This window comes from Anastrepha ludens, chromosome 2, assembly GCF_028408465.1.
Source record: "Anastrepha ludens isolate Willacy chromosome 2, idAnaLude1.1, whole genome shotgun sequence".
Classification (NCBI taxonomy): domain Eukaryota; kingdom Metazoa; phylum Arthropoda; class Insecta; order Diptera; family Tephritidae; genus Anastrepha; species Anastrepha ludens.
In genome coordinates this window covers 169,926,134-169,952,762 of record NC_071498.1, presented here as the reverse complement: position 1 = coordinate 169,952,762, position 26,629 = coordinate 169,926,134, and the positions used below count along the sequence as shown (strand labels likewise).

Below are 26,629 nucleotides of genomic sequence, written 5' to 3'. Positions count from 1 at the left end.
TGCAGTCAACATCGCTCCACGCGTGAAAGCTGTTTCAAAAGTGTGTTAGGATTTTGCAGTGACGAAAATGCAGCGATCGTTGGAGCAACGTTACTCGATCAAATTTTGCGTAAAGCTAAACAAAACTAGTACCGAAACCATTGGGCTACTCAAGGAGGCTTACGGAGACAAATCTCTGTCCAGTGCCCAGGTAAAACGGTGACACAAGTCGTTCAAGGAAGGCCGGGAGGACGTCGAAAACGAACAACAATCTGGGAGGTCTTCGTCGACGAAAACATACGAAGATGTGAACCTCTGCACCTCTGCATTGGCCAAGATGGGGGTGCCGGTGCTTCTCCACCCTCCCTACAGCCCAGACCTGTCCCCTCCGGACTTCTTTTTGTTCCCGCGCCTGAAAAGAAAGCTGAAGGGGAGGCGTTTTCGAGGCGATCCAAAAAACTGTGACAGCCGAATTGAACGCGATTCCGGCGGATGAGTTAAAAAAATGTTGCCTGCAGTGGAAGGACCGCTACCAGCGGTGTATTGACGCTCAAGGGTCCTATTTTGAAGAATATTAGTTGTGTAAGCCAAAAGGTTTAATTAAACTGCTTAGAAAAAATAAGGCTCATTACTTTTCAATCTAACTCTGTATCTCTTGCCAACAGGTGCTACTTTGAACTAAGTAAGCAATTGAGTAGTAAAGTCCTCTCTCAACGAACAAGACTTAAACTCTAGAAGACTCTCATTATGACCATCCTAACGTATGTCGCAGAAGCGTGGACGATGATAACATCCAATGAAGCGACGCTTGGAGTGTTTCAGATGTTTAAGATGTTGTGGTCGATTTTTGGACCCTTGCACGTTGGTGACGGCGAGTATCGCAGGCGATGGAACAATGAGGTTTTTGAACTAACCGGCTACATAGATATTGTGCAAGGAATAAGGATCCAACGACCTCGTTGGCTGGCTCATGTCGTCCAAATGGATGCGAACGCTCCGGGTCCGAAAGTATTCGATGCGTTATCAGCTGGTGGTAGCAGAGGAAGAGGAAGGCCAAAGGAGGCGTTAGAAAGATCAAGTGAAGAAGGACTTGGCTTCACTTGGTGTATCCAACTGGCCCCGATAAGCACGAGAAAGAAACGACTGACTTACTTTGTTAAACTCCGTCAAAACCGCGTAAGCAGTTATCGCGTCAATCGAGAAGAAAAAAAGTAACCTACAAAATAACCAGATTAATGAACTGTTCAGTTTGCGGAGTGTCCGCATTGGCGAGTATATACTGTAGTCTCATTTATAACTTTCCCCACTTTACTCAAGCATGTTTTGAGTTCTTTTTGAAATATTTCATTAATTGCTGACATGTTTTTTTTTACAAGAAAAAAAAACGAAAAAAATACATATATTGAAAAATGTTTGCAAATAATTCGTAAAATACACCAACGTCGTGGCGATTTTTGTAGGGTATAACTGCCACTGCCATTGCGTGCAATTTAAGCTAATGGATTCCATGGGAGCATTAATGTGTTTGTATACTACTGACCTTCGGCTTGCACCTACATTGTATATAGTCACTTGCTTGTGAGTGACGCTTGCATTAGCCAACGCCGGGATCAGTCGCTCAATCAGCTCCTTGCCGTACGCATCGAACGTCTGTTGTGATTTACCTATACATACAAGTACGGTCGTGTAATATGGCTGCATTAAGTAAATTCTTCGAGCCACCATACAATTGTCTACCATGCGCAGATTTGTTATTGCACAGAGGTCAAACATGCAAGCAAATGTTGTGGTGGAATTGTTATCGCTGCTCTTTGGGGAGCTTGAGATATTTTCTACCATTGGCTGTTGTAAGTGGGAAACGCGATTGTGTGAAAGAAATGAAATCGAATGAATAATGTAAAATTATGTTATTTTTTAATTATTGTTTACAGTCGCCGCTGGTGCTCAGGCCGAAAAGTTTAAATCGACAAATGCTCCTAAATATTCTGCGCCACTACTTGGAATCGTCACTGTGGAGTGCTTTGGCTTGTGCTTTGACTTTTTCCGGCATATGTTTGTTTAGGTTAGTAGATGTGTTTTTTTTATTTACATACATATTTACTAATTTCATAAAAATTCTATTTATTACAATAATTTTTTTTTTTAGTTTTTACTAATTTTTTCAAACTTAAATTCATTTTTTTTTTTAATTTTTACTAATTTTGTCAAACTTTATTATTTATTTAAATTCAAATAGTATTAAGGAATCTATGAAATTCATAAAAATTTTATTGTTCTAATTTTTTGAAATTCTCACCACTTTTTTCAAACTTTAATTAAATTTTTTTTTTTAATTTTTACAATTTTTTTCAAACTTTCATTAAATCTTTTTTTAATTTTTACTACAATAATTTTTTCAAACTTTAATTAAATTTCTTTTTTAAATTTTTACAGATTTTTTCAAACTTTATTATTTATTTAAATTCAAATTGTATGAAGGAATCTATGAAATCATAAAAATTTTATTGTTCTAATTTTTTTTAAATTCTCACCACTTTTTTCAAACTTTATTTAAATTTTTTTTTACAATAATTTTTACAATTTTTTTCAAACTTTCATTAAATCTTTTTTTAATTTTCACTAATTTTTTCAAACTTTAATTAAATTTGTTTTTTAGTTTTTACAAATTTTTTCAAACTTGAATTAATTTTTTTTTTTTAATTTTTACTAATTTTGTCAAACTTTATTATTTATTTAAATTCAAATTGTATGAAAAAGTCTTGAAGTTCATACAAATTTTATTGATTTAACTTTTTTTTAATTCTTTCAAATTTTTTCAAACTTTAATTAAATTTCTTTTTTAAATTTTTACTAATTTTTTCAAACTTTATTATTTATTTTAATTAAAATTGTATGAAAAAATCTATGAAATTCATAGAAATTTTATTGATTTAAATTTTTTTTTAATTTTATTTAAATCTTTTTTTTAATTTTTACTAATTTTTTCAAACTTTTTGATTTATTTAAATACCAATTGTATGAAAAAATCTATGAAATTCCTAAAAATTTTATTGATTTAATTTTTTTTCTAATTCTGACTAATTTTTTCAAACTTTAATTAATTATATTTTTTTTTTTAATTTTTACTAATTTTTTTAACTTTATTATTTATTCAAAATTCTAATTGTATGAAGGAATCTACTCGGAAGATATTACTTGTACACAGCCACATGCTTGCCAACATATTTAGCATTTCAGCTGAGCTGGTTCTTCCCGATACGCACCGTACGCCTCTTTAGCACTGCTACAACGCAAGCGGTAAGACTTTTAGAGAAATACGAGTGGTTATATAAAAAATATCAGTAAATAGTCACAAGAACTCATTAATAGTACTGCATTATTTGTTTATAATCGTAATAGAACTCTTGGCGGCAGAGTAGGCTAAGTTCGGTTAATAGTGAAATAAATCTAGGTACATATGTAACACATGGGCTGAAAAGTCCCGAGCCTAACAAAGAAAACACTTCCTATTTTTGTTTGCAAAATTAGCTTCATTCATCGACGTAATTTCCATCATGAACAACGCAATCATTCCAGCGCCGCTCTAACATTTCAATACCACTTTTGTAGAACGATTTATCTTCTGCCCCAAAATAGGCCTCAGTTTAAGCGATAATCTCTTCATTCGAGCATTTTTCTTAGGTCTGCGAACAGCCAGTAGTCGGTGAGAGCCAAATCTGGCGAATACGGTGGGTGTGGGAGCAATTCAAAGTTCAATTCATGTAATTTTGCTATTGTTTTGATTGACTTGTGATGAGACGAAATTTTTTTCTTTGCCATATGCGGAAGTTTCTTTACAATTTCGGTCTTCAAAAGCTCCAATAACGCTATATAATATTCGCTGTTGATGATATTTCCCTTCTCAAGATAATCGATGAATATTACGTCACGCACATACCAAAATACTAGCCATCCGAGAGCGAGCCCTTCCCAGCCCATTGTTGTGCTTTCGGGCGCTTTGGATGAGGCTCACCAGTTGCTGACGACCACTCAAATGACGATCGTTTTGATTCCGAAGTGAAGTGATGGATAAATCTTTCATTCATTGTCAAATATCGACGCAAAAATTCCGGTTTAACGTCGAAACATAGCCAAACACTGCTCAGAATCATCAACGCTTTCTCGTTTTTGGTCAACAGTGAGCAAACAGGGCACCCATTTTGAACGGAGTTTTCTCATAGTCAAATACTCATGCAATAAATACGTTCACATATAAGCAGATGATCTACTTTTTCGTGTTTAACTCCCAAACCAAAAACACCGAAATATTCCACCAAAATTTCTATGAAGAAAACCCTTTCACAACAGTATTGACAGCTGATTGCCAATTTTGAAGGATATGTGAACGGGTAGATTTATTTTGTGGATTTATTGGTAATTAATGCATATATGAACGTACTTTAAGTTGTGTCACTTCATTGACATCTGAACAACGACTGATTGGACGAGTGTGTGAATACCTGTGAAATGATCGTGCAGAATTCGGCTTGCGAGTCCCCTGTGACGTAGAAGCCGAAGTTCCTCTAACAATTTCGTTTTTCACCATAGTTATTGGCCAAACCTGGTATGTAAATCTATCATCCTTGTCGACTAATAGTTAGGTCTTTAGTGTGAGTTTAAATGTGGTGAATTGACAAATATCGTTTAACCACCTAAGATTGGCCATTTGAAGGATTCATTCTCCAATGAAAAAATGCCACTTAAATCTAATTTATACTTAGCCGGAACTTGAATGTATTGATAAGTCTGAATCATTTTACACTTCAGCTTCAGTTTCAGTGTTGAGATAAAAATTTCACGTTTTTCTGTCACTTTCACACAGAATAGTACTGAACCCAATTGAGTTTTAGCATTAGTGAATATCGTTTGCGAGTTTTAGTATAGGAGTATCGTGAAAATTATTAAAACTACACGATCACTATTCCTTTGCTCAGTGTTATGCTCGCGCTTATAACCGCATTTCCACTTACTATGAACTCTGGTGAATTTCATTTCAATCAGAAATCCACTATATAATCGATTAAAATCAATTTTATTGTTGTTCTTCATATTAAACAAGTATTAGATTAAAACTCTTGAAACAATTTTTAATTTTATTATTATTATCTTTATTTGTTTACAGGTACTGGAGACTTTGTTACGCTATCGTAAAAGCTTTATCACCCGCTCGCTGCCAATGCAAACACTAATATTTATGCTCTCGAGCGCTGTCATATTGCACACAAAGCGGCATAAGGAGTTCAATGGATTTTGGTTTATTCAGCCCATTACAACGGGCACAAAACAAAAGAAGTCCGAAAACTACGAAGATCTGAAAGAGGCGAGATCCTGTATACATGAAGGCAAAACTTGTTTTCGATTTATTTTGGAAGGCATGAGAACATATTTACTATATGGCATACCATTAGATTTGTTGAGTATTATGACCAAAGGCAAAGCACCGCGAAGCTTAAAGGAACTGAAAATGTTACGCTTCAAAATGACCACTTTTTTCCTGTCCTACATATCCATATATAGAGTAATTTAATGATTTGTTATCTTGATAGGTACTTGAATGAATAATGAATTTTTTTTTATTTTTAGCTATCAAGCTGTGTGCTGACTCGTTACTCAAACTCCACTTATGGTACACCACAACATTTGCTATCAGCCGGTTTAGGCGGCCTTTCGTATATATTCTTAGACAAGCTTACATTTAGCGTACTGGCCCTAGTGATAGCAATTCAGGCAGCTTGGCAATCCTGCTGTAATCAGCATTTAAAACACGTTGAAAGTGGGCCATTTTCATTACTCAAAAGAATTCCCTTTGCAAAGCTGATGATTCAATTCAATATTGCCTATTTGGCGCATTGTTATGTCTTCAACCACGATTCTATGTCCAATTTAGCGAAGGGATTTTTTCGCGGCATAACGGATAATAGGTGAGCAAAATGATTTTAATGACGGATTTCATCCAAAGAATGGCATTGGAAAATATTAGTTTGGCGAAAAAGAAATGCATTATTTTCTCGGCAGATGGCTTTAGTGGTCGATATTTCGCAAAGTATTGATCAAACAGTTTCAAGTTAATGCTCGTTGTCAAAGTGGCATTTGACACTAAACAAATTCTTTTGCTGTTTTTTGTTTGTCCCGTTCAATTTTGAGTTACAGGGTGTTACAATGCTTGTCAGCAAAGAGAAAATTCGGTACATTTTACAGTTTTTCTTTGATAAAGGCGGAAATGCACGGCACGCCACTAAAATTGTGAATGGTGTTTATGGTGCCGAGCTAATTGCGAGCAATTTTGGTTTCGTCGATTGCGTTCAAGCCAAGGCGAATCTATTAAAGGTGGTGTTGGTAAATGAGCTGATTTGTTTTTTTTTTCGCCATGTCCATGTGGCTGTCAGCTCGGAATGAAACAAGGCGAATTCATTATTTTTTTTCTAGTTTCTCATTACTTTGCTTTACAATGAAACGTACAGACAGTGTTGTTGGTTTAGTGCCATCACCTTTAATGAATGCGCCTTGGTTCAGGCATTTTTGATGTTACAGAAATTGTCGATAATGTCGGAAATGTCTATAAAATCACAGAAATAATGGAAGATGGCCCAAGAGCTAAAGATCGACCATAAAACAGTTTCAAACCATTCGTGCAAAGCTGGATTCAAAAAGAAGCTCGATGTTTGGGTGCAACACCAATTAACACCAACAAAAAATTGATGGATCGAATTTCCATCTGCGAAATCTTAGCCAAACGAAATGAAATCGACCCATTCCTTAAACGGATGGTGACTGGAGATGAGAAATGGGTCACATACGACAATATTGTGTGAAAATGATCGTAGTCAAAGCGTGATGAAGCAGCTCAAACAATGGACAAACCAGGACTAACGACCAGGAAGATTCTACTGTGTATTTGGTAGAACTTGAAAGGAATCATTTATTATGAGTTGCTTCCGTATGGACAAACACTAAATTCAGATCTCTACTGAATTCATATCTCTGTGCTATCAACAACTGTACCGTTTGAACTTGGCGATTGACCAGGAACGGCCGGAATTAGCCAATAGAAGATGCTTTGTATTCTATTAGGATAACGCATGGCCGCACACGCCTGTAGTAACTAGCCAAACACTGCGTAAACTTGGTTGGAAAGTGTTAATGCATACGCCATATAATCCAGACCTGACACCAAGCGATTGCCACCTTTTTCGCTCATTCCAAAACTTCCTGAGTGATACGAAATTGGTGTCAAGAGCAGATTGTGAAAATCGATTATTAGAGTTTTTCGCCAATAAGAACAAAGACTTATATGAGGGAGGCATTATGAAGCTGCTTTTAAAATGACAACAAATTATACAAGATGGGGCATACTTGACCTAAATCGAACAGACCGAAACATCTTGAATAAAGTTTTGAGCTTTAAGCTAAAATAATTGATTTCTTTTCTCCAAGCTAATATTTGAATTAAATTTAATTTAATTAAAACAATTTTTTTTATTTAGTTTAATTAAACTATTGTTTTAAACTCTTTTACAGGTTTGAACGCATTTATCAATATATAACGAGTTTATTAGTTCAACACGGAAAAGTGAGGTTATGATTTTAAGCGTTTGATTTTCGATGATTTAAATGATTTTTTTGAATGATTTTTTAAGTGTTTTGATCAAAGTGAATTTTACTGAACAAAATCGCGCCTTACTGGGAATATAAGTGCGGACAGTCACCAAATATTGTTTCATATAAAAAATTGTATGCGAGTATATGCATTTGATTTACTCGAAACAAATACCTTGCGATATTATTGCAATCATTTTATATCATAATTCATTAAAAATACATTTATAAATATATTTTTCTTATTATTATGTAATTCTGATTTGGTTTTATATATTTACCGCAATAATGCGTGAATATTCAACAAACTTTCTTTATTCAAAAACCAGTCTATTTTACTCTAGTACATAAAAATTTAAATTGTATGATTTTTATTTCGAATCTTTTTAGATTGAATATCGTAATGCGACTTCGCTTTGCCATTGCGCATGAAATTTTTATTCTCAAATTATTATCTGCCCTTAATTCTACACTTTGATTTTTCATAAAGGGTCAGGATAAAGCGCATTGGCAAAGTATAATGATTTATTTAATGAAACTTGGTGGAGATGTTAGGGCGTGTTTAGGAACAACCTTTATAATTCTCAATACTCCGGAAAGTTTTGCAATTATTTGCCTTCAAAGTGCCTTCGGGAAATTCACTATAGTTTGGAACTTTATAATATTTTTTTTTTTCTAAACTTCACAAGATATGCAGTCACACGCGTGTTTATACTTGTTTTTATGCCTAAATTCGAAATATTTCTATTGAAATTAAATGCAAATGCATTTATCAATATCACTTTTCAATTTTAAACGAGAATAACAACCAATTATTTGACAACAGTGTAGTGTTGCCGGATGCCTGCAAAGGAAAATAAAAATATGAACAAAAAAGAAATACATATTTCAGTGCAGTGTTGATGATTGATATTGTGCGTAGTTACAACACTCACGCACATGACGCTTTAATTTTTGATTTAATGGTTTTAATGCGGAAAGGAGTTCTACGCAAAAATACTGTGGTTGGCGTAGTCAGAGTTGGACTGATGAAGGTTATTCTTTTCAAGCGCAACCGCTGGCCGCTCACACGTAAAGGAATTCTATACCAAAAAAACTACAAAGACCCCTTTGTAAAGCTTATCAAAGCCATACAATACACTTATAAACCGTGATTTTTGATTTTTATTTACTTTACTATGTTTTTGTGATACCTTTTATATCATTCTTTTCAAGTTTCGAATATTTGTATGTTGGCCATCTGCTCAAAAGGCGAGTTACGCTAAAATCCTGAGTAAGGCCCACATAACAGCCTTTTTATGTATCTCTGGTGCTTTAAGGACTACCCCAAACAAAGCGCTGGAAGTGCTAATCAGTTTGCCTCAACTAAATCTTTGATATAGTCACAAACAAGAAATATACTAGTATACTCCTACACTCACCTTTGACAGACTCATCAAGACGAGCGTACCGTCAAGAGGGCAATGGCAGACACCAAGGCCATGGATAAGGGGGAGATTAAATTTCTATGCAGATGGTCCCACGCTAGACAATAAGGCTGGCTGAGGAGATTTTCGAAAGAATTAGGACTAAACTATCCGTTCGACTACCACATTTCTGCAGCGCCTATCAGGCAAAAGTTCTAGCTATAAAAGAAGTGGCTACGCATCTAAATACGCATGCCGTAACAAAAACTACTATAAATATATTCTGGGATAGCCAGGAAGCCACTAAATCAAAGAATGCGGCTATACTAAGATCAAAGGTTGCACAGGCATGCCGGGCAGCCCTAAATGATATTAGCGTCGTATTCAAGGTCAGCCTTATTTGGGTTGTGGGGCACAAATATATTGAGTGAAGTTTTATAGCCGAGAGAGACCATTTTTCAACTGCTTAGTGAAAGAAGTACCATTGGGCTACTTACGGCCACGAGTAAACTAATAACCAAAAACAACATTAACCATGTGGCCAATAGGGCATAAAGAGATGAAGGTACAAACCGCAACAGCTAGGCTACTATGCCCGCAAGCAAGAAAGAGACAACGAAACTGCTTAGCCTCTCAAGAGAGGATGTCTCAAAGGTCGTGGCTTATATTTCGGCAGGTATTGGCTTTTTGGCAGGCATTCCTTAAGCCCAGAAGTTTTCTCCCATGAATATTGTAGAAGTTGTAGAGATGAGCCAGAGGAAGAAACCGTTGGACACTTCCTTTACAATTATCCAGCCTTAGCTAAAATCAGAGCAGGTTGGCTAGGTAAATACTTTTTCAATTCTCTTACAGAACTGTCTGGCGTGGCGATGGGACCAATCCTGCGCTTCATAAGAGCCACAAAATGGTTCCATGCTGAAAAGTAAATGAGGTTCCCGTGTAGCACAGTGGTATCACAACGGATCTGTAGGATCTAAGTGAGTTGATCGTACAGACCGACTACCACCATAACCTAACCTATATACGTGTATAACATAAGCCGGACAATCGCGCGGTTTTTATGCCGAATTTCCTCCTGCGACGTTTTTTTTTTCATAAACATCAATGTTTATATTTTCAAATATGTTTCTCACTTCTAAACTTACTGGGTTATATACAGTTAGAAGGTCGAAAAAAGCGAATTTTTGAGATTTTTTTCTGAGAAAACTTTTAAATTTATTGATCTAAAAATTTCTTCACATATTGAGTTATCTTTCAACTGTATTTTAAAACTTAGTATTAGTAAAAGTATTTATTTGGAAAGGAGCCACAGCTGATCTCCGGGAGCTCTTCTCTAACAAGACGTTCTGATATTAAAAAACCAAACAGATTTCGTTAAAGTAATGTTAAATCAAGTAATTAATAGAAGGAATAAGAATAATAAATTTGTTTGACAAAATGGCGGTTTCTCAAAAAAAACAATCGATTTTTCACCAAAATTTCGGCCTTAAATTGTTTATAAAAAAGAAATATTTATCGGTAAGAAAAAATCTTCGATTAAATACTAAAAAATTTATTTAAGAAGTTCGTGTTAAAATTTGAGACTAATCGGTTTAGTCGTTTTCGAGTAATGTTGGCCACCATTTTGAGAAAAACCCTCCGCCGCACTGGCGATGTACTTTCAAGCACACTGAAACGCCTTTTCAAATTTTACTGTAACTTCGAAAATATTCACCGAAACGATATTAAATTGTCTGCGTGTATTCTTAAATATATATACATTAAAAAAATCGTTTTTTTGAAAATTTTAACTGTATATAATCCCTTAAGAAAAAAGTAATGCAGATTTCGAAACACCTTTCCAGTGAACGTTTCTGCATACGAGTTTTGTTTTTCTTTGAGGTGTCTGGCAACACCAACGTTACGCTACATTACACAACTTTAACAATAAATTGCTTAAAAACTATACGAATCCGGAGGGTGCGGTTTTCTGTATTTAAGATTGGGATACAACTCTCTATTCCCCTTTACATCCTTTTTTTCAAAGTGTGTTGCATTATACTTAATATTTCTCTTCATAAAAATTATTAACGAATTATATTCGAAAATAACTAATAAGTTGCCTTTCACGTAGTGCATTTCCGGTTTCCTTCCCAATACGTTTACTTCCTTCATCTGGCAGCTCCCAATATGGGAATATGCTCGCCTGAATAAACACAGCTACTGTCACTAGTTTGTTTTGATTTGCATTCTTCAGTCAGCTGGCGAAGAATCGCCAAGAAATGATTTGTTTTTAATTAGTTAAAGCGCTGTAGTAAAGAAAATTTAAATACTACGATGAAGAAGAATCAAACATTTTTTCAACGCAATGCCGTTGCGATTGTCGTGATTCCCTCGCTAATCGGCATACACTACGCCTGGAGCTTAATGCAGAAAAATCGTACATTAGTTACCGCCGACGAGGAGATCGACCTGCCGGTTGTGACGGTAAATTGTTGGACTAAAGTCAGCACAAATATTTTGTTATCTAACATTCCAATTTTTTTAGTTTGCCAAATACTGCTGGAGGCGAGTGCAAGATATAACAGGGGGTGGAACAAGTGTTGAAAATACCACCGCACCCGCTGTAGCAAAAGCGGCTGCAAAGTAAAAAACAAAGTGTCGCTTGGGAGATGCTTGCAGTTGAAGTGCAGTAAAGTTGCTAGTTTTTACGTTGTTATGTACATATATTAGAAGAATATATAATATAAATATGTGTTTACCTTTCCCAGTTTAATACTGTAAATGATTGAGTTATTACATACAGTTAAAAAAATAAATAAATAATTGGCGCGTACACTTCTGTTAGGTGTTTGGCCGAGCTCCTCCTCCTATTTGTGGTGTGCGTCTTGATGTTGTTCCACAAATGGAGGGACCTACAGTTTTAAGCCGACTCCGAACGGCAGATATTTTTATGAGGAGCTTTTTCATGGCAGAAATACACTCGGAGGTTTTGCCATTGCCTGCCGAGGGGCGACCGCTATTAGAAAAATGTTTTTATTAATTTTGCTTTCACCGAGATTCGAACCAACGACCTCTCTGTGAATTCCGAATGGTAATCACGCACCAACCCATTCGGCTACGGCGGCCGCCTTACATACAGTTAGTAACATAAATAAGTATACAGGAGCCTGATTTATGGAATTGTTTAACGCTAACGCTTTCCTTAATATGTAATCAAAATGTTTTACACATGGTAACTATGTACTGGGATAAGCTTTGCTGACTTGAAAGAGTGCAGCGTAAGCTCTGCAAGACCTTAGCCTTCCGACATTCATCATCAACCGTTTCAGCTACAGAAGATATCTACATTCGGTACAACATCAACAGTCTGCGGGCTCGCCGTCGCATAACTGATCTGGCGTTCTTCTATAAAGTGGTAAATTGTATTATTGATGCCCCGGAAGTACGCAACTCCTTCGAGCTTGCCCCGGCTGGTCTCACTCTTAGGAATAGTCGTCTACTGAAAACAGTCGCTACTTACAAAAGCTACGTCTATCGCGGCCCGTGCAATAGAATAGCCATCAGCGTCAACTCACTTCATGGTGTTCTCGATTTCTATGGTGGAACCTACGATACTTTTCTGCGAAATGCCAAAAATATCATCCTATAGATTTTTCTCAAGAACCGTCTGTCCCATATTCTTTATCATGGTATTACTTACCAGCCCTCTATAAATTCTGATTCTGTACCCTCTTTTTATTTTTATGTATATTGTTTGTTTAAGTAAATAAATAAATAAATTTTAGGTACCGTTCACTAATAAAGAGCGTTGAAGGCATCCGCCGCTCGTAAGTCCCAGAGAAAAAAGGTTAGTCGTACGGAAAATCAAGACAAACCCCAAAATAGGTGCCCCCAAATTGAAATCTCAAGTTGAAAATGAGACTGGAAAACAATTTAGCACCCAAACTATTCGCCGGGTTTTGCATAGTGCTAGTTATCATGGGCGCAATGTTAGGAAAAAGCCCTTCGTGAGTAGTGTCAATCGGAGTAAACGGATTTCATTCGCAAAAGATTATGAAAAATATGACCAAACGTTTTGGAACCAAGTCATATTTTCTGATGAGTGTAAGTTCAGTATCTGTGGATCTTATGGCCGTGAAAAGTTTGGAGAAAAGTTAACGCGGAATTGGATCCAAACAATGTGACCGGCACTGTGAAGCATGGAGGGGGCTCTGTGATGGTTTGGGGATGTATGGCTGCGAACGGGGTTGGAAACTTGGTATTTATCGAAAATATTATGGACCGATATGGTTATTTAAATATTTGCAAAAATAATTTAATAGAAAGCGCTACGAAATTGGGCCTTGGAGGAACGTTTATCTTCTAGCAGGATAATGACCCCAAGCACACATCCAACATTGTACGAGAGTGGCTGTTATACAATATGCGAAAACAGCTGAAAACACCGCCACAGTCCCCGGATACCAACCTAATGGAACATTTAAAGCGGCAAATACGTAAACATTCGATTAGAAATAAGGAACAACTGAAAAACGTCCTTCAAGAGGAATGAAATAAAATACCAGCAGCTGTAACAGAAAACTTGGTGAAATCAATGCCATCACGACTTAAGGGGTTAGGGGTAGTCAGAGGCCCGAAAAAATGATGATTTTCACGAATTTTTTTTTTGCTACTTAATTAATTTATTTAACAAAAATAAAAACATAGCATACAAACATCATGTTTTAACTTGACTTCACCAAAATTTCAAAAAAAAAATTAATAATTGCAAAAGTTATCGCTGTTTGTGTGAAGCCCGTTTCTCCAGAAGTCCCTTGCGGTAAACATCACAAGTCCTTGCAGATTCATCTAAAACCAATCGGATGAGAAAAATTATTTTTATTGATAGATAATCTCGAGCCGGATCGAAGCTTTTTTTTTTTTTTTTTTTTTTCAAAATGAACAAAATGGCGGCCTCAGAAATTTTTTTCCAGATTTTAGAAAAAAAACCAACAGTTAATTGTTAAAAAAAAATCGAAATTTTTGAAAAAAAAAATCCTTCGATCAGGCACAAGTTTTTTATGTTTTTAAAAAGCTGTATAAATTTTATTGAAATCTACGTAGCGGTTTTTAAGTTACAGTGTTCACCAGTTTGAAAAACATAGTTTTGAGAAAAACGCATATAAAGTTTTGCTATCTGCTCTGGAGCGCCCGAGCGCCCGTTGTAAATTGTTGAATAACTCGAAAAGTATTTGTCGAATTCACTTCATATTTTTACACAATATTTTTAAGATATTATACTTTAAGAAAATGCAAAAAAAATCGATTTTTTGAAAATTCTGACTACCTCTAACCCCTTAAAGCGATTGTAAAGTCCAATGGTTATCCTACCAAATACTAGGATTTAATTTTAATTATGTTTTTGATTTAATATGATGAACTGTATACGAGTACTTACTTTTGAGACTTTTATAAAGTTTAATATAAAAAGCTATAATTTTGTTCCTTTTTAAAATTTTGTCATTATTTGGATTCAATATGATTTTTGTAGGTATATCATTCATGTAAATAAAACACAATTTTGTTATAACTTAGGTTGTTTGAAGGAATCGATTGAGGGAAAATTGAAATCGTGTCCGGTGTATACTTACTTCTGTTACTAACTGTATCTTGGCCTGCTGCGCGAATCATGAGTAAATATATTATATACTATCACACACCCTACATACAATAAAATACACTTTATTGAATTATTTTCCCTGTGCACTTATTCCAAAACTTAAATACACAAGCTTACTTACCCTAAATTTAATTGATACACTCCAGCACTTAAAACTCGAATACAAAATTAAGACTTATGTTAATATTTTGTTGTGAGGCTGAACTCTGACATACATTAGTGCATAATTTGTTGTTATAGCACATGTTTGTCCGTTTGACGTAAAGCAAACGTGAAGCAACCTGCACAAACATTTGAGATGACAATGCAAATATAATATAAATGTCACTTAGAAAACGAATACGCTTAACTAAATCCAAAACTTTATACGATATTTACAATACAATTTCATCTCAAAAAGAGATAGTCAAATGTTTGAGAAACAACTAAATATAAACTTCTAATTAATGTATGTGTGTATTTACTTAGTCTAATGATATACAATGCACCAGTATTGTATTGCAGAACATCTCCCACATATTTTCATGTTCTTAAATAAGGAAATATTATTTCTCGTTTAATTTCTTTAATAAAATGTGCTTCAAGAAGTTTTTCTCACACCTACATACATATTGAACCTGCACTATGTTACCTCTGTTTTTGGCTGCTATAAAATATGCAAAACGTCGTCTCACTGCGCCAATGTTGAGGCTACGCTGAGATTATCCAATTGTCCATTGAACAACACGTCACTAATCAGTTTTTCGGCAATAATTCGTTGTGTTGGGTTCATTACCCGCAACTTGGATGCCACATTGATGCCGATGGCATCGTATTCGTCCTCCTGTCGATGGGTTGCTGTAGTTGTGTAAGAGTTACCAAAAAGTGGTTGCAAGTGTTCGCGCGCTATTTGTATGGTTGGAACTTGCTGATGAATTTGTGTTATTTGCGCTGAACCAGCCTGATTTTGTTGTTGTTGCTGCTGCTGTTGATGCAGCTGCTGTTGCATTTGTTGCTGATGTTGTTCCAGCGAACTGACAGCCTAAAGCGATAAATACAAAATTTACACTATAGAGATTACAACTCGTTAAACTATTTTTAGCTAACCTGCTGTATTTCGCGCTGCGAATTGGTATCCAATGACGTTATTTCCAAAACTTTAACTTCTGTCGCGTGCTGTGGTTGCGTTGCGGCTGTTGCATGTTGCATGTGTTGTTCGGCGTTGTGTTGCTGTTGCTGTAACTCATGTTGATGCTGATGTTGATGATGATGTTGGTGTGGGTGCTGGTGTTGTTGATGTTGATCTTCATCCTTAACAATAACACATTCACCTGAGGTGACCGTTACAGTTTTTATATCAGCCGGTTGTGAATGATTGAGGCTTTCAGAGGGCGATACATTAGTGGGTTCCACTATAGGTTCGTCCTCGAATTCCATCGAATCATCTACATCAAAACTTATTGCCAACGAACGTTTTGGTGTTTTGGCATCACGCATAGCTGCAAGACGTTTTGTATTTTGCTCGGCGATGAAAAGCAACTTGTCGTAGTACCATAGCCTTGTTTCGTAGTTATTCTTTGAATTTGATTTGCGAAATTCGCGTCTGAATGCGGAACGTAGCGAGTTGATTTTGCGCACGACCATAGCACGATCCGGATTAGGTTCTACTTCTTTCAGTTTCTCTACCAGCCGATCATAGGCCTTATTGCGTACACTATAATTTATAAAATATAATTAGTAATTTAGCAAAAAAAGAGGAAAACAAAATCTAGTTTTGTACCTATGATTGCTGTAGTCGGGGTGCTTGGAGTGCCATAAACATTCTTCCTGTTGATAGAGTTCAATAAATTCGCCGAGCCAGAGACGCGAGTAAGAACGTAGATCGCAATTTAATGAACTTAGACCGGCGGACATTGCAATGGAAGGGATCACCTTTGAAAATGGAAAAACAATTATATATTTTATATAAATTATATACTTTTGATGCGTATGTAAAAATCCTGATTAGTAGAAATTCCATATTTATGAGCAGTAAGGATCGACAACTGGAATGCTATGACGTATTCGAATGGTCTTGATTATTCTGATGAGTAGCTGAGCCCGCTGATTTAAGATTTGATTAATTTGAAATTTCCAATCGCATCGTATTATAGAATAAACCCGCTGTATTAGATTAGATTATCTACGAGGTTGCCACTGGTCTTTTGTGCCTTCTGCTCATCACAGTACCTCATCCAGACCCAGTTTCCTTATTTAACTTAGGATAGAGCTGGGTTGAATTGAGCGTATGTGCCTTTCTCCAGGCTGCAGTTGGCCAAGATGTCTTCATCTTCAATGGCCGTGCGCATTCTCCTCCTTGGGGAGGGTTATGAGTTTTTTAAACCTTTTTTGGTTGTATGCTCCTACTAGTAAAGATTTTGCCTGGTGTAGCGCCATATTTTGGTGCCAGCAAACCTCCCTTAGCCTTAACTCTTCACTCATCAGCTTCTCCTTGATGATGTTTTGTCCCATAGTAAGGAAGGGCTCGGGTCCTATTAAAGGCGAGGCAGCCTCTCTCGCCAATGCGTTCTCTCTTTCGTTCCCAGTTATACCTTTGAGATACGATTGTGCATTTCTAGTATATTCAGTTTCTCGATACATTCAAGGACCAGTGACGGCCTAGAACCGCTGTTTTCAAAGGTAAATTATTTTTTCCATCAAGACGACTCTTATAATTAGAGAGTTGTTTGAAGGCAAACTGAGAAATTGTATATTAACCACTAATTTTATTCCATTAAATTCTAGTTGAAGTTTTTATTGGCATGGCACGCAGAAAGAACATTATTTAATTTTATTGGAAGCCGAAACTAAAAGCAAAGCATGCGTTCCCACCTCAGTCGGTTCTACATTACCGGAACGACGCGGATTTATATTCGGTCAAGAACAGTCACTCCAGCAGCACTCCCCATACATCTCCTCTACCACAAATTTTGAAAGGAATATCGTTTTTATAGAGCTATATATAGTCAAAGTTAGCTATGTGTGCAGCTAAGAAATAATCAAAGCATCAGCAAATGTACAGGTATTGGTTATTTGCTTTTGGCGACTTTGTTGTTTATCCTTCTTAGTTTATTCCGCATAGCCGCTCTTCACCCTTCCTTCGAGCACGTCGTGCGAACACGCTCGCGTTCGGATGTTGCACGCGTTGAAAAAAAGGAGCTCCGCACACTTGCGAACAAATATTTACTAAACGCGCCAGTTAAAAAAATTCGCCATCAAATTTTTATGTACTTTGTTTTATTTTTTATAATAACTATTGGCACCAACTTAAACCGTGATTCATTTTTGTTTTCGCATTAGAAATTACTACTTGCCTTAAAAGCAAGAAAATGGTTCCAAGTGACACTTTACCTTTTTCGTTTTGCACTTGTTCGGTTTTCACACTTCGCCGTTTCACCCAACGAAATATCTAATAGATATTAAATGGAGTCAAGCTCTTAGTTTTAAATATAAGTAACGGTTTTTAAAAATTGGTACACTTTTTTGCAACTTAATTGTTTTTAGACGCCGCGCTCTTGTTTATTGTACTTTGTAAAAAGTTGTAGCTGAATTTTTGTCCTAGTTGGTAATCGACTCAAACGTCCAACATAGACAACGAACATAACTCGGTACGCGACCAACCATTTTGATTGCTTGACAGTCAACTTTTGTTCGTACGCTCCATCGCTCTTATCCACTCGCTCTGCCAAGTATTCGGTAGAGTTCGCAACAAGATAAAAAGAGATAGCAACTAATAACGCTAAATGAAAGAACTGACAAAACAAACATGATGACTACCTGCGCAAAGCAAAATACACAAAATAGCCGAAGCTAAACAAAAACAAGTGTGAAATGTCAGAACACAACGAGTTCAGTAGTTTCGTAATTATTTATTAAAAAGAAATTGTCTGTCACTAATCGGTTTTAGTTGAGTGAAAGAAGAGTACGTGTTAAGAATTCTGGTGTATAAAATTATTACTACGCGTGAATTCCAAAATCGTGATTTGTGAAGCGTAAAAAGTGAAATATCCAGAAGGCGACAACAAAAAAAATATATATACTTTACTTTCTGCGTGGTAAATTTTCGCTAAAATAAAAGAGCTCTAAACCATCAGTGATAAGCGTAAAAATATATTTTTACAAAAAAGAACTTTTAAATTTTTGTAATCTTAGTGGTTAATCAAGGTGTGAAACTGCCAATAATCAAAAAATCGATGTGTGTAGTATACAGCTCGCATAGAGCTGAGAATTTTGGCAGTCGCCGCGAAGTACCAGGAGCCAGTGCGTTTTGTTCTACTCGACCACCCACTGCTTATAGAACAGCAGCAGCAGCAGCATTGCTTAACTTCCCGTAAATTGCCTGCAAAATACCGCAACACCCCTGGATTAAGCTTGGTAAGTCTTACATACATACATATGTATGTGTATATCGAGTATTTGCGGACGAAAATAAAAAAAAATTAAGCCAAATTGAAAAAAATGAGATTTTATTTGGCAATTATATAATTACCACACCAACAAAAACATGTGCCGTGCTCTAGCTTTCAAAAGTGATGGGTAACGTGCATATGTATGTATGTACATATGTGTATATCTATAAAGGCCCTCAAAGAAAGTGCGAACCAAAACTGTGGAGTAACAGGCCCATGTGTGTATGTACATACATAAATTTGGGGGAAAATAGGAAAATTAGTGCTTATAAATGCATTTAAGCACACTAGAATGATTTGTTGCCGCTGTTTTTCTGGTTAGAAAGAGGGAGCAATTTTTGTGGTGCTTCAAATTGTGTCAAGTTTTAGTGTTTATTTTACTTAGTATAAATACTTAAAAAATTGATATATATTTATAATTGGCGCCTACCGCATTTATTTAGTGTTTGCGTTTTGCGTCTTGGATAATTTTTTTTTTATGAGAAGCCTTTTTCGTCATATATGTTTTTTTTTGGTGAGGTACCATTTTCCTCATGTACCGATATGCTTTTTATTAATATTAAAATTATTTGTGTTTGATTGAAAAAAAAATTTGAAAACAACATTTTTTTTAAATTAACTTTGTTTATAAAAAACTCGATTTTTGGCAATTTTTTAAATCGATTCAGCTCACTTAAATAATATTATTTTTTGCGAAATATTTTGGCGGAAGTCTTAATTGTGTTTGAATGAAACAAATTTTGAAAAGAATATTTTTTAAAAATTAAATTTGTTTATAAAAAAAAACTCGATTTTTGGCGATATTTTTAAATCGGTTCAGCTCACTAATCAATCGTCGGGCATTGTAGCATCGGCGTCAGTGACCTGAATACAAGAACCTAAAATTTTTTTTGTTTATTAATGTCATAATTTCTATATGAATTAAACAGAAATGGAAAAAAACGCGGTATAAAATGCTTAAAAAAATGAATTTTAGGGCGAATTTTCCTATTATTTTTGCTTCGAAAAAAATATTTTTTCGAAAAATTTTCGATATTGTAAATTCACATAGAAAGTAATATCATAAAAAAGATGTGTGCAAAATTTCAGGGAGATCGGTCAATAACTTTTCGATTTATCGTGTACGCCAATTCGAAAAATATAGTTTTGAGAAAAACGCGTCTAAAGTTAGAATACATAACTATACCTCTTCCAGCACTCGAACGCAAAGAATAGAGTCGTTACGATTGACGATCTATAATAAAGGGTGGTTAAATTTCAAGGTCCGATGTTGGATATGAATCACACCTAAACGTCAACGACACCGTTGGACTTCTTTGGAAATATGGTAAAAGTTGTACGTCGATAAGCTAGCAACAATTCAAGAGCTAAAGGATGAGATAATTCGGCACATTAACGGCATTGAACCTCAATTATGCCTCAGCGTCATCGTCATTTGGACCATCGGATGGAGGTGTGCCGCTGAGGCCGCGGCGGCCATTTGACCAATATTTTGTTCCATACTTAATTCAGCCACACCAATATTATCATAATGAAGAGAAATGACAATATTTTCCTAAAAAAATTGTATTTTATTCAAAATCAACACCGGCCCTTGAAACTTAACCACCCTTTATAAGAAAAATTTAAATTTACGTTCTAAAATTTCTTTAGACATATTCTTAAAGGATTATATTAACATTATATGAAAAAAAAAGATTTTTTTTCGAAATTTTACAGGTATCTGCCCCTTAAAATATAATAAATTGTATAACCCCGCATGCAAAACCAGAACTTTTTTTTGGTGAGACATCCTATGCCCTAAATATCAGCAATATTTATTATATAAGGCTTTAATAGGGGCATAACAAATTTTTCCCAGCAAAATACAGAATAAGTGAGATATCGCCCTGCCGTTGTTGTTTTAGTAGCATCTTACTAGACCCTGTCAGTGCAAAGTAGTGACCGGTCGTCTTCGGCTAGTTAATCGATATGGCTGTTTTGTTAGGTTGGGTTCAGAGGGAGAGTGGGTTTAATGGGGCATGTAAAATGGTGGTTAGTGTCGTGCGAAGTAAACTAGCGCTGTACCTACATATATCGAGCTGATATTCACTCCCAGTGCGGCACAAATCTTAATGCCTATTGGCTTGAACCTTGACAATTTCACTCTTGATATTGTTCCTGAGTTTCTTTAACGAAATTTTCGGCGATTCAAATGATAAAGGAGTTCTTCGGGAGTTAAATATGCCCTTTTTCACACGAGATTTGACCTAATGTAGACCGAAAGACTCCCAATTCTGTGAATAGTAGGTATATAATATTCTTAACCCTCCTTTGGTCACTTTTTTAAAAACCTTCGGTTGGGCACCCGTGTTTGGTTTTTTTTCGTCCTATTCGAGGCGGCCGCCGTAGCCGAGTGGGTTGGTGCGTGATCACCATTCGGAATTCACAGAGAGGTCGTTGGTTCGAATCTCGGTGAAAGCAAAATTTATAAAAACATTTTTCTAATAGCGGTCGCCCCTCGGCAGGCAATGGCAAACCTCCGAGTGTATTTCTGCCATGAAAAAGCTCCTCATAAAAATATATGCCGTTCGGAGTCGGCTTGAAACTGTAGGTCCCTCCATTTGTGGAACAACATCAACACGCACACCACAAATAGGAGGAGGAGCTCGGCCAAACACCTAACAGAAGTGTACGCGCCAATTATTTATTTTTTTTATTATTCGAGGATCCTTTTTAAAAGGTTATATCCATAAATCCATTGAAAATTAAATTTTACGAAGTTAACTGGAAGCTATAATGGAAATATGTATATTAAATTCACTAATACACGTATGACTAAAAAATATAAGTCTGTATGTAATTAAATAAAAAATTAGTATGTCTCTGTTGAATAACCCACTACACGAGTAATTTGGCCAAAATTCTATGGTGCTCCTTTTTTACTCTATCTTATCTACATGTATTTTTTACATACCTATTAAAGTCTTGATAAACGAGCCTAATGAATAATTTAAACTAAAATAATTACATATGTATCTATAAAATCTGTTGTCAGGACCATAGCTGCTCCCAGAAAGGCGTGACATTAACAAAAACTCTTGCACTATTGAAGTTTATGACAGGTAGTAAATAAACAAACCTTTTGAAAATATAATATCAACAACCGCCTTATCATAGGCTCAACAAATGTAGATAAATTTAATAATTTAAAACGCTATTGAATAGTATAAAGAAGCACAAAATTAACTAACACCCGCATTGTTCAAAATTTAGAAGTAAACAACACACATACCTGTATTTTAAAGTAAGTACATAATGACGTACGTTCTTTGAACTCTCTGTTATGTACATACATGCATACGCACATATACACATGTATGCCCTCGACAAGTTTAACAGACAGTCACTCCGCTAGTTAACATTTGCTGCTTCAACAATACCATCGGCTTTTGTTTACATATGGATATGTATGTACATGAAACAGCTGATTGACAGGCTTGCATTATTTTTGTTGTTGGTTTGTTGTTTCAATAAATTGCATTGGAAAATAAACGTGCTTTGACTGAGGAATTTATTGAAGAGCCAACCATCAGAGCGCCGTTTAACTAAAAGCAATTTTCGTAGAGAGAAGAGGCTTCGGTTTTATGTATTTACTCGTATATTCTGAGCCCGATTACCGGTGCAATTTAAACCAATACGAAAAGCTAAATCATAGATATCGCAAAAACAAAATGCTTACATCCTATTTCTCGTTATCTCCTCTTTTTATTCTCCCATCAAATGTAGAAGTTCTACCTCTTCTTCTACAATAAAGTTTCTGCGCCTTTTTCATTGTATTGTGTATCCATTTCTGACCTTAATGACTTACCTTCTTAAAACTGGTTCCTTACAAACAACAATATTTATCATTTATTTACCTGCACACCTAAAATTTTTTGGTTTAGAAAATCCCTCCTCTTTAGTGTTATCAACTATTCTCTAATAATAAAGAAGTTTTACTGGTTTTTAAGAAAATTATATCGAATTTAAAATTTCGACTAGTTTAACTGTCTGTTCCATGAACCTCACATTAGCAGGTCGTGGAAAAATGAGAACTGTTAAAAACTGTTAGTTAGCATTTCACTGTATTGAAAATAGGGATTGACCGAAACAAAAGCTACGACGAAAAATGTGTATTTATTTAATTACAACGCAACTTCGAAAAAATACAAAGCAAAGCCTTCAATACATTATAGGTCCGTCACAATGGATCCGATGCGAATTTGACTGAGGCAAAAAAGATTATTTTCCAAAAGAAATGACTCAGCGCGAAAAATGAGTCTTAATTCAATTCCAACGCAACTTGGAAAAAATACAAAAACTCAAAGCAAGTCCTCGGTATACATTATAGGTCCGTCACAATGGGTCCGTTGCGGCAACGATTTTGACTGACAGCAAAATGGATTAAATGCGTTTGAGTCGAAGACGAAGTCATGCCGGAATGCACAAAACCTGGCAACTTTCTACTTTCACTGTACGGCAAGTGCGGCGTAAATCACAACTGTTTAACCCTCTGTTGGACTTATTTTTTAAGACCTTCGGTTGGGCACCCTGATTTGGCCTTTTCTCGTCCTGTTCGAGGATCCGTTTTAAAAGGTTGTATCAGCAAATCCATAAAATTAAAAAAATTAATTTTACGATTGAGATATAATACATTCACGTCCAAAGTCGTGCTTTAAGGCCAATGTAGGGTTAAAGGAGAAAGAAATTATATCGCACAAATTTTTATCGATGGTGTTTTTTATTATATCAAATTAAATGCAGAAAATAAATGGAATTTTAATTAATTCAAATACCCCCTTTATCCTTTCGATAAAAGCTTGAAAGAGTAGAGCATAAGCTAGACTTAGCCAAGTTGTCCTGAGAAATGAATGTGCGTCCCGATCTCGAAGTTATGGTCGCGCTCACCTTCTACGACTGCCATAAATTCTATTAAAATCCTCTTTCGCTTCAATAAAATCTGTTCATACACAACGAAATATAATATTTGCATTCACGCCTGTTTCTTTTTTTTGTTAATATGCGGTAATACTTTCATTGTGGCACCCGGTACGTCTTACATGTGACCGCAGTCAACGGATCCATTGTGACAGGCCTATTAGTTACAACAAAAATGTTAGATGGCGCCACTTACTGTAGTCTCTTCATTTTCCATTAGATTAATATGCAAATATACATTCATATATCTACTGTGTATTACAGAATTACAGAAAATCTCTGTTTAAATAAAATGAATTAGCATATTTTGTGCGCCAGCCGGCCGCTACTGCGCTCATTGGGGTTTCTTATGAGTACAACAAGTACACACATGCAAATGTATGCACACATATTTACGCAAGTCAAGCCGCATAAATGAATGAAAAAAAAAAATAGCTGAAGCCATTGAGCAAGTAATTGTTATTACTTATTACTTACTCAGTGACCGAAGCCAATCTTATATTGACACTCAATTCGAATATCGAATCTTTTAATCGGTTACGTTTTACACTTCACCCTTGAATGTGTTTAAATATTATATATAAACCTACCTATACCTACACCTAAATGCATGTATGTACATATATAACTCCATACATACCACACTATCTACCCTGCAGCGAAAGTCAATATTAGTGTTAATAGTTCAATCAGTACAAAACTGCGTGGGAGAGATGATGCTCTCGCTAATGTGCCTAAGGGGAACTATGATAGAATGCAAGATCTGGCCATCCGAAACAAGATTGTGAGAGTAACTTTGCTGTTACGTCGTAGGGGATTCAACAGCAGATTTGTGCCCCCTAACAGAGCTCTGTTAGCGAAGACTTATGTGCGTAAAGGCAAGTATAATAGAATACAAAGGTTGGCCATCCGAAGCAAAATTGTGAGAGTGACTTTGCTGTTACGTCGTAGGGGATTCAACAGCAGATTTGTGCCCCCTAACAGAGCTCTGTTAGCGAAGACTTATGTGCGTAAAGGAAAGTATGATAGAATGCAAAGTTTGGCTAGCCGAAGTAAAATTCTGAGAGTAACTTTGCTGTTACGTCGTAGGGTATTCAACAACAGAATTATGCCCGCTCACAGAGTTCTGTTAGCCAAGCCTTAGACATAATTTTACATACCTTAGGGCAATTGCCATAGCAGCAACACGTGTTTCTGGTTAGCCTAAACTTCACTTAACTTAGAAAACATAGGGAGTTGTAAGTTTTAGATTCGGAAAGCATCGTAAGAGTCATACTGCCATATCAATTTTTATCTTTTTTATAAAGTCTACCAAATTGGCTACAAAATAGATTTTTTGGGCAAATGTAAAACATATCGAAACACGTCAAAGATAACTGTTGAATATAAAAGCAAAGTAAACAAACGAATAAAGCTTTCGCGTTCTTTCACTGCGAGGAATCTCCAACTTTCCCCTACAAAATCCACGGCGACCCTCTTTACCAGCTGGATGAAGGAGGTCAAACTACTTATACAGCTAAAGGTAAAAGTCAATGATACACCAACACCGACAGTAAACAACCCCAAAATTTTGGGCGTCACCTTTGATTGTTTGCTCTCCTTTTATGCGCATTCAACTGCAATTGCAGTTCTTGGGGCAAAGACAAAGAAATGTTGCTGACGACATTTAAAGTAACTGGCCGGCCGGTTATAAATAACTCTGCGCCTGTCTGGTCGCCTGGGACCAGTGATTCGCAGTAGATAAAGTTACAAACTTGTCAAAATACTGCTATCAGGATAGCCACGGGATGTCTCCTGATGTCAATCCTGCAACACCTACACAAAGAGGCATCAATGCTTCCTGTTAAGGAGCACAACAAAATGCTCAGCAAGCAGTTTCTTCTGGGGTGCTACCGTAGGTATGCTCTATCAAACCTACTCACACCTCTCCCTTTGGACCCCACCTGTTGAAACAGCACGTTTTCTGGGTGTACCGTTAGATGAGTTAGACGAACACCACAGGTGACTACATTGCACCGAAAGGGTTTAGTAAACTGCTACAACAACAACAACAGCAGCAAAAACCAATCATTGCAAATATGTACAATGAAAAACTAATATGGCTGGTGCAATCGTGATGACGTACTGAGTGGCAACCTCTAAGTTTCTATGAAAACCAGATTAAGTCTAAGTCATGTCTAACAGAGCTCTTACACTCTGCCAGTTAATCGTTATTCAGGCCATGGATAACTAGATGCGATACTCTCTCGTTTTATGTGAGAGCACATCCATGAACTCATTTGATTACTCGGTAGCACTGCTAATCCGAAAAAGATTTGAAAATGAAAATTGTAAGGGGAATTTCGGCTACTACGTCATGGAGAATCCGGAAGCCGAATTCTGCACCATCATTTCACATGTATTCACACACTTGTCCAATCAGTCGTTGTTCAGATGTCAATGAAGTGGCACAACTTAGTTTCACTAACACAATCTTAGTTTTTCGTAAGTAAACCGCTATGTGACCCCAGTTACATCAGCCTATCAACTGATTCTGTCGAATTCTCTGAGAGCCGGATAACGGTCTGTTATTGGTCATTCCT

The 26,629-nt window shown here is 36.1% G+C and overlaps 4 protein-coding genes across 6 annotated transcripts in view; 3 read left to right on the top strand and 1 right to left on the bottom strand.

The window, feature by feature from the left end:
- The first annotated feature begins 1,358 nt into the window (after positions 1–1,358).
- On the top strand, positions 1,359–7,811 carry LOC128855839 (uncharacterized). 2 transcript variants are annotated; one of them, XM_054091044.1, is made up of 7 exons: positions 1,359–1,826; positions 1,911–2,041; positions 3,153–3,276; positions 5,141–5,536; positions 5,602–5,939; positions 7,537–7,588; positions 7,656–7,811. In XM_054091044.1, exons 1-7 carry the CDS (start codon positions 1,671–1,673, stop codon positions 7,680–7,682), a joined length of 1,224 nt encoding a protein of 407 aa, XP_053947019.1. In that variant the 5' UTR covers positions 1,359–1,670; the 3' UTR covers positions 7,683–7,811. The 2 variants fall into 2 exon arrangements, with proteins under 2 accessions (XP_053947019.1, XP_053947020.1); XM_054091045.1 differs by having other exon boundaries at positions 1,361–1,826; positions 7,537–7,811.
- Positions 7,812–11,237: 3,426 nt separating this feature from the next.
- On the top strand, positions 11,238–11,784 carry LOC128860462 (uncharacterized). The gene is made up of 2 exons (XM_054098015.1): positions 11,238–11,486; positions 11,548–11,784. The coding sequence occupies exons 1-2, from the start codon at positions 11,337–11,339 to the stop codon at positions 11,647–11,649; spliced, it is 252 nt and encodes an 83-aa protein (XP_053953990.1). The 5' UTR covers positions 11,238–11,336; the 3' UTR covers positions 11,650–11,784.
- Positions 11,785–14,707: 2,923 nt separating this feature from the next.
- LOC128855838 (uncharacterized) lies at positions 14,708–18,273 on the bottom strand. 2 transcript variants are annotated; one of them, XM_054091042.1, is made up of 4 exons: positions 18,031–18,273; positions 16,421–16,572; positions 15,748–16,354; positions 14,708–15,682 (listed from the first exon to the last, which is right to left on the bottom strand). In XM_054091042.1, the coding sequence occupies exons 2-4, from the start codon at positions 16,552–16,554 to the stop codon at positions 15,332–15,334; spliced, it is 1,092 nt and encodes a 363-aa protein (XP_053947017.1). In that variant the 5' UTR covers positions 16,555–16,572; positions 18,031–18,273; the 3' UTR covers positions 14,708–15,331. The 2 variants fall into 2 exon arrangements, with proteins under 2 accessions (XP_053947017.1, XP_053947018.1); XM_054091043.1 differs by lacking the exon at positions 18,031–18,273 and adding an exon at positions 17,532–17,872.
- Positions 18,274–18,498: 225 nt separating this feature from the next.
- Positions 18,499–26,629, top strand: part of LOC128855837 (mitochondrial coenzyme A transporter SLC25A42) — a 57,738-nt gene continuing 49,607 nt past the window's right edge. The window contains exon 1 of the mRNA XM_054091041.1: positions 18,499–19,053. The gene's annotated coding sequence lies outside the window, so the exon portion shown is untranslated. The remainder of the gene's footprint in view (positions 19,054–26,629) is intronic.

What these genes read in the sequence shown, in the direction of transcription:
- LOC128855839 (XM_054091044.1), top strand. Translation starts at nt 1,671, where the DNA reads ATGGCTGCATTAAGTAAATTCTTCGAGCCACCATACAATTGTCTACCA. An exon ending in TCCGGCATATGTTTGTTTAG is followed by an intron (nt 2,042 to 3,152) that starts GTTAGTAGATGT and finishes AATTGTATGAAG; the next exon opens with GAATCTACTCGGAAGATATT. An exon ending in CGCGGCATAACGGATAATAG is followed by an intron (nt 5,940 to 7,536) that starts GTGAGCAAAATG and finishes ACTCTTTTACAG; the next exon opens with GTTTGAACGCATTTATCAAT.
- LOC128860462 (XM_054098015.1), top strand. Translation starts at nt 11,337, where the DNA reads ATGAAGAAGAATCAAACATTTTTTCAACGCAATGCCGTTGCGATTGTC. An exon ending in TCGACCTGCCGGTTGTGACG is followed by an intron (nt 11,487 to 11,547) that starts GTAAATTGTTGG and finishes CAATTTTTTTAG; the next exon opens with TTTGCCAAATACTGCTGGAG.
- LOC128855838 (XM_054091042.1), bottom strand. Translation starts at nt 16,554, where the DNA reads ATGTCCGCCGGTCTAAGTTCATTAAATTGCGATCTACGTTCTTACTCG. An exon ending in CCCGACTACAGCAATCATAG is followed by an intron (nt 16,355 to 16,420) that starts GTACAAAACTAG and finishes TATAAATTATAG; the next exon opens with TGTACGCAATAAGGCCTATG. An exon ending in CGCAGCGCGAAATACAGCAG is followed by an intron (nt 15,683 to 15,747) that starts GTTAGCTAAAAA and finishes TTATCGCTTTAG; the next exon opens with GCTGTCAGTTCGCTGGAACA.